The sequence below is a fragment of the Etheostoma spectabile genome, chromosome 15 (genome assembly GCF_008692095.1).
Source record: "Etheostoma spectabile isolate EspeVRDwgs_2016 chromosome 15, UIUC_Espe_1.0, whole genome shotgun sequence".
Taxonomy (NCBI): Eukaryota; Metazoa; Chordata; class Actinopteri; order Perciformes; family Percidae; genus Etheostoma; species Etheostoma spectabile.
In genome coordinates this window covers 20,012,308-20,019,894 of record NC_045747.1, presented here as the reverse complement: position 1 = coordinate 20,019,894, position 7,587 = coordinate 20,012,308, and the positions used below count along the sequence as shown (strand labels likewise).

The 7,587-nt window shown below is 39.4% G+C and overlaps 1 protein-coding gene across 2 annotated transcripts in view; it reads right to left on the bottom strand.

Moving 5' to 3' along the window:
• Nucleotides 1–5,740, bottom strand: part of LOC116702950 (polycomb protein suz12-B) — a 66,415-nt gene extending 60,675 nt beyond the window's left edge. For both annotated transcript variants that reach the window (XM_032537505.1, XM_032537506.1), the window contains exons 1-3: nt 4,978–5,740; nt 3,608–3,654; nt 3,417–3,481 (exon numbers count right to left, since the gene is read on the bottom strand). In XM_032537505.1, the coding sequence (XP_032393396.1) occupies nt 3,417–3,481; nt 3,608–3,654; nt 4,978–5,167 (302 nt within the window). In that variant the 5' untranslated portion in view covers nt 5,168–5,740. The remainder of the gene's footprint in view (nt 1–3,416; nt 3,482–3,607; nt 3,655–4,977) is intronic.
• Nucleotides 5,741–7,587: the final 1,847 nt, after the last annotated feature.

Genomic DNA, 7,587 nt, shown 5'->3' with positions numbered 1-7,587 from the left:
ACAGACACACACAGACACACACACAATTAGTGAAAATGAGCTTGACCATTTTTATTTTAATGTAAATTATCGCGGCTGGAAAAATTTCCATTTCATTTATTGTTTTTGTTTGTTTTGTGGATATTTAAAATAGGCAAAATACAGGCAAAGACTTTCTGTCCAGGAAGTGATCAGTGCCAAAGCTGGCGGCGGCTGTGGCTCAGTGGTAGTGCCAATCGGAAGGTTGGTGGTTCGATCCCCGCCCCTGCAGTCATTGTCGAAGTGTCCTTGGGCAAGACACTGAACCCCGAGTTGCCCCCGGTGCTGCGCATCGGAGTGTGAATGTGTGTGAGAGTTTATCTGATGAGCAGGTGGCACCTTGTACGGCAGCCCCGGCCACAGTGTATGAATGTGTGTGAATGGTGAATGTTTCCTGTAGATGTAAAAGCGCTTTGAGCAGTTGTTAAGACTGGAAAAGCGCTATATAAATACAGCACATTTACATTTACACTCATTAATTTCGGTCCGCTGCGACATCTATGCTTTTGATCGTAATTTTTCCCTAAAATGAGTCCACAATATCCTGGTATCCATGTTACACTAAGACACATACCTCACCTTACATGAGACGCTTTAAACATTAAAGACGTTCAAAAAACAAAGACAAAAAGTCAAAGGCCATCAGACATGAAAGTCACCTGTAAAAACATACCAGACGGTCTGTACAGGTTGACACGTTGGGCGGCATTTACGGTATTTTACTGACACAGACATATACGTAGAGTGCTGCTCGTGAGTATAAAAACCCTGCTTTAGTTGAATTTAAAAAAAAAACATCTTTTGGAAATTGATCTTAATGTTTTAACCAGGGGGCATAAATATACACACCCCTGTGTTAAATTCCCATAGAGGCAGGCAGATTTTTATATTCAAAGGCCAGTTATTTCATGGATCAGGATATTATGCATCCTGATAAAGTTCCCTTGGCCTTTGGAATTAAAAAAGCCCACCCCATCACATACATAGAGATAAGCATGGGGAACTTTCCATAAGATCTTCTCTAAATGCAAATCAAACCGGCTATTAGGCTAACTGGAATAACACCATGCTGATCTCTACGTATGGTGAAGGCTATGTGATGATGTGGGGGGGGGGGGGTATTTTTATTCCAGCAGGTACGTTTTAATCAACATCAGCTGTGAGTGAAACCGCTGAGGCAGCTTTGTGTAAGTGTTGGCAGAGATGGCACAGAATATTTTCCATTTGGATTCAACCCCAACAAGCCATGAGAGTTATGTGTTATTGCTTTAAGATGCTGTTGGTACAGTAGATGTTGATAAGCGCCATGTTCCATTTTGCGAACTGGAATTTAAATGAAAGCGTGCCCACCTGGCTCAAATCGGCCATATGTCGGTGGTTATTTCTGGAGCATACCCATTAGTACACAGAGTTTATGGAGCTGAAATGAATTCCCACTTCCGTGCAACTACACTACGAGCAGCAGTCTAATGAGCCCGAGTAACTGAAAACACCTGCGAGGCTGTGCAGGGCATTACAGAATACAAGAAAGCACCTTTCCAGCTTTAGGTCCTGTTCAGACAGATATATTTGCACTGAATCAAAAAGTGCAGGAAAAATAAAATATGCAGGGTCCGCTTTAACATCCAGCAACACACTGCATCGACCAAATGCGTGCACGCTCTCATTCCTAGTCCATTCCTCGGCAACGTGAACGCCATTATTTCACTGTTCTCCAGGAGAAAATGATTGCTACCGGACACGCTGGCTGACGGCTGGCTGCCTTTTACTTTAATTGGCTTAAACATACAGACTTGGGATCCAGCACAGTCGGGGGAGGCCATGGGTCCATTTTGAAGGAAAAAAAAAAAACACTCTCAAAAAAAGGCAACACAAGAGAGAAACTGCTCAGACATTTTGATTGCGCAGAGCCAGTAGAGTTCACAGAGCCTTTTAAAGACACTGAAACCTTGTCTGGACACACATTACCAGCTTTGCATGAAATGCTGGACAAAAGTTAGATTTCTAGTTTTGGATCAAATTGTAATAAACTTTATTCATTCCCGCTCGTTGGACAGTTAATAACTGTGGGGGGTCCCTGTGTGGAGCTTATTCATCTCAAATCACAAGTAGCGTCTCATGTGGCTGAAGCGTGCAGGAGTGCAGCAGCGGAAAGGGAAACTGAGTCGAGCTGCAGCAGACACGTCGCCTGCTTCACTAACTCCACTTCAAATCAGGAATAACGCGTTCTAACAGCTGCCGCTTTTAGTCCCCGACCAACTCGCCAAGTACTAAGCAAGAAGTCCCTTTTCCTCAAAGGAGGGAAAGTACCCGTCTGATAGTGCACGTCCAAATAAGGACTGCAAAAAAAAACTAAGCTATTAAAGCACTGATCGTAACGGAGATAGTGTTTCAAATACGATTATCATGAATGAAATTTGAAAACAGGTGCTGCATCAGGTCTTTTTCCTTTCTTTCTAAAAGTTAATTTATTTAAAAAAAACTACAAAAAAATCTACACTACTAATGAAGGATAAAGAAAGGACAATTGCCCACATCTTAAAATTTCAGCTCAGTTTAACAGTGTAAGAATGAAATAAACAACAAAGCATTGATAAATACCTACAGTATTTATCTTGGCCAGGTTTCTTTATATCTCGATGAGACTAACCTGGTTAAATCAAGGTTAAATAAAAAGTATGTTCATAGATTGTTTTAGCCGCTGGTTAACAACTGTCACCGATGTATTGGAAGTGTGTCAATGGACATCAATAAGATACTTTAGTTTTGGTAGCAATTCCATACCAATTCTATTTCAATTAATACATACAAATATTAAGCAACAAGGCTAGACACAGACAGTTTAGTGGCTCATGAAAAACTAATTATCACCCAGTACTCAACTTGCACCTACTCTGTGTTACTTGAATAGCAGCTGATTAAAAAGTAGTTACATGTTTGGCACAATTACACAGCCAAAGAATTTTAACACATAACCCTTGCATAACCTGCAGTTCAACACTAAATCCATGCGACAACACCAGACGAGGCCGTAATCCCCCCCCCCCCCTGCCTGTATGCAAATCAGCCTAACTGAAAACGTCTCTCCTATCTGAGCTTTCACTGATCCAGTCAGCCGCCACCTACAGCAGCCAACATGTCAGTTAACTCACTCTCAAGATAACACTTGACCTGCTTTTTTTTGGTTTTAGAGGCAAACTATTTGACACCAAGTTTCCAGTTCAACATAAAGTTTTTTGAAACCTAAAACTGAAAGAAACAAAGCCACAAAGAAAAGGGACAAGATAATCCCAAAACGGCTGATCCATTAAGCCTGAAGAAGGCTTTCTCTGCACACTCTCCTTAGGAAAATGTTGATGTTCTGCATCACAACAACTTGTGAAGTACTGGATTCTTACCTTTTGACATTATTCCTTGAGTTTCTGTGGGACATGTAGGTGAGCGTCCTGTGCAAGAATATAGGCTGAAAAAAAATAAAAAGATTAAGTGAAATGCTGCAATTCTACTTTAACATGCCAAGAGGTAAAAGGAACATTTCCTCTTCTCTCAAAAGGCCAAGTTCATTATTTGGCTATTTTACGATACTCACAGCGATCAAGTTCCTGGTGCGAAGGAACCTGTAGATTTGGGTAGGCTCTGCAAATAAACACATCATCAATGACATCATCAGCACGTGACTGTGTGTGACATTCACTGTTTATATAAAGATTTGGAATCTTAAACAAGTGCCAAGCCAAACAAAAAAAAAACAACCATAAACTTAGTACACTTAGTGCTGAAACAATCATCCAAGTAAGGGATGAAAATGTTAATAAAGTTATCGTGCAAGCCATTTTACCGAGTAAAAATACCAAACGTGCCTCTTAAGGAGGACCTGCCTGCTTTTCTCTGCATTTTTTTTTTTTTTTTTTATAATCGTTTTTGAAAGTTTGTCAGACAAAAGAAGATTTTTGAAGACATCACTTTGTAGTCAGGTAACCTTGTTTTCATGTTCTTTAGACATTTTCTAAACTGTATAATTGTTAATAAATGAATTGATAGATTAACCAAAACACCATCCCTTGTTGCAGCAATGTTGGGAAGACTGAATGAATTGAGTTCACCTTAATTTAAATATGCAAACCACCTGCAGCTGCAACAAGTTGTGACAAAAAGAAAGTATGAACACTGCAACAGTAATTGGCAGTGGGTGAATGTAACAAGGTAGACTACAGACACATTTACTCAAGTACTGTACTTAAGTGAAAATTCGAGAAACTTTAACTTGCTACCATTTCATGCAACTTTATACTTTTACTCCCCTACATTTCAGAAGTAAAAAGTGTACTTTTTGATGGATTAGATTTGCCAATTTTGAATGTTTCGGATTTATAAACTCAAGTCTTTCTGAGCAGTACTAGCTAAAATTAGCACAACCTTAAACAACCACAGCAGTCAACAAAATGTAACATTCTCATTAATGCAGCAGTAATGTTAATGTTACTGCTGTATAATGATTAATAAATCCAAAAAACATAATCCATAATAGTAAAACACTTGCAGGTAACATCTTCCTGCACAATGAATACTTTTACTTTCTATATTTTTAAAAGTACATTTCCCTAAGAATACTTTTACATACTTAAGGTTTTGAATGTTTTACTCGTAGTACAGTATTTTCAGTGTGGTATTAGTACATGTACTTCAGTCAAGGCTCTGAATACTTCTTCCACCCCTGGTAGTAAATTGCCAGTGGTCATGGCTCAAAGTGTACAGTGTTACCAACATGGAAATAATAGAATGTTATGTTAGTAGTAAAGGGAATCGGTTCCTCCAGTTAATATGCCCCCCCCCCCCCCCCCCCCCCCCCCCCCCTCATCTCAACATCCACACGGCCCCTGGTAAAGCTCGCTGTGACCTTACATTAAACTTTAACACTGGTATCTTTAAATATGCAACTTGATCACAGCAGCTACTCACTCTCGAAGGCCTGCAGGAACAACTCGTGGTCGGCTTGAATGAGTTGCATGTTGGGCTTCTTGGCTACAGCCATCGCCGAGGAGGAAGAGGAGGAGGAGGAGGAGGACTGGTATAACCCGTTGGCTTTTCCTCCAGAACCAAAACCCACCGGGTGGCTTCCACCCGAGGAGCTCTGCTTCTGTGGAGCCATTGCCAAAACAAAACAGCCAGAGAAACTATCCCACCGCCTGATGTTTAACTGTTTAAAAAAGAAGAAGAAATAAACTCAGGTCCTCTTCCTTTGTCAAAACAAAAGAGCAGCGTTTGCGGAAAGCAACCGCTTAGGCGAAACACTGTTGACTCTCCATTTTAAAAGCAGACTATGAAAGTTTTACTCTTTTGTATTTGACATGGGCGAAGCTACAGTCTAACGTTGTCGTTTATCTGTCCGTTAAACAGTTTCAGAGGTCGGCGGACATGCTTGAAATGCGCGAAACAAGAAATCAGCCTCCAGCGAGCTGACGCCGCGGATTGCTAGCTAACCGGCTAACTTCCCTAGCCAGTTAGCAACAACCTCGGGCTAACTGAATAGCATTGTCCGGCAGTCTAATTTCACTAATTGACAACTCGGAAGCTGCTGCCAAACGATAACTTATTAAACACAAATATGGCACACGTTTTCAGGCGGTTCGATGCCATAATATCACTAAAATTCGCATTATAACTCGCCTAGCGCCCGGTGGCAAGTTTGGTTAGCGGTATTGGAAAGGAAAGCACCACAAAATAACATGGAGGTTATTCGGTCACTGTCTTCAAAATAAATCATAATTAAAATATAAAATGGTTTAATGCATTTCACTTAGTTTTTGGTGTACCACAAATACTAATACGGGAATCAGAACTACATCTCCATTAAAAAAAGGTGATTGGACTAAACCCATGTTATCTGAAATTTTTATTTGTATCCTTTTAATGCTTTTATTTTGAAGGCAAACTCCATCTGAGTTCCGTTTTCTCTGCTCTAACTTTGTCGATTTTGTAGGTTGAAGCCATGTTGCAGCCTCCACAGATTGTGTTGAAAGATCCCGCCTTCTTGCAGCCCCACCCAATCATTGTGCTTGTTAGTAAAAGCCCGAGCTCTCATTGGTGTGATACATTGGTCTCATTCTACTGTAGGCAGATGCACATTTGCCGCCTGCAGACACAAACCAATATTAAAATTAAATAAATATACCTTGCTGACTTAAGTAAATTCATGATTAAGTTTGGGACAAAAAGTTTTAAGTTTTAAGAAAGATGAGTTGTGCATAATGGGATTTTCCTCTGATTTTTCTTTGACGGCAAATAATTTAAAATCATCATAAATATATAGTAGGCCTAATTTTGTGACATTCACCAGTTAAAATGGATGCAAATTAGAAGCTTATGTAGCCACTGATTGGTTGCAATTTATAGTCTTAAAAAGCGAGTATCATAGAGCTGATTTCACGCTTGTATTCAGCAATTAGTCATCACACATCTAATAATAACTTACACCACATTCCATTAAACATTTGTAGTTTATGTAGATTATGTAAATGTATTTGTAGTTTTAAAGATTTGTACTTAAACATAAATTCATAGAAACATTCAAATTTCTTGTCGAAATATCCAAAGAAAGTGGAGACTAAAAGAGTTATCGCGTGGTTCTTCATGATGTGGTTCAGGATGAGCGCAGAGCTGTCTGCACAGGACTGAACCACTGACCCCAAAACATAATGAGCACTAAAATAGCTCATGAGCACAGGGCTTGAACTTGTACACTGCATGGTGATATATTTCCACTGTGTTCCTCAGCAGCCTGCAACAATAACTAAGCAGTCAGCGTCAGTGAGTGGGTCTGAGCGACTGACAGCCAGGAAACTCACTGACTGTGGGTCTCATTCATTTTTTATGTTGAAATGTCAATCTGAAGGAGCTTCAAGTGCACAATATGGAACAGACTTTTATAGAGGCAACCTCAGCATTCATAGTCTTCTGATGTGCTATGTGTCAGTTACATGTATATTTTGTAACCATCATACCCCCTTTAATTGCATAACTATAGCAGTGTTCCTGTATTTTTCCATTATGTTCTACGAGGCACTTTTCCTTCTCGTGGAATTAAAACCTCTTGTGATGCAAACCTTCGACTTTTCATCACATTAACATGACATGTTTAGAAAAAGAGCACAAGATGGAAGCAGATTTTCTATATTTTTAAAATAACTCATTTACCACTATAATACTTCCAGTGATAATATAATAAAGTTTTTTTTACAAAGCTGGCCCTACCCCACTGAGCGATATATGCAAGTGCTAGAAAAGATTTTTAGACAATAACAAAATAAAAATGCAACTTACTTAACCCTTGTGTTGTCCTTGGGTCAAATTGACTCGTTTCCAAGTGTTTTGTGTCAGAAATCTGGATTTATTTCAACCAAATTGCCCAAAAATAACATGGATGATTCCATACAACATTCTTCAGGTAAAATTAATGATTAATTTCACTGAATTATTTTTTTAATGGTTTCAAAAAACAGTATCCGGACTAAACTTTGACATATACCCATATATGTGATCCACTCAACATGCTCTGATCTTAACTATTAG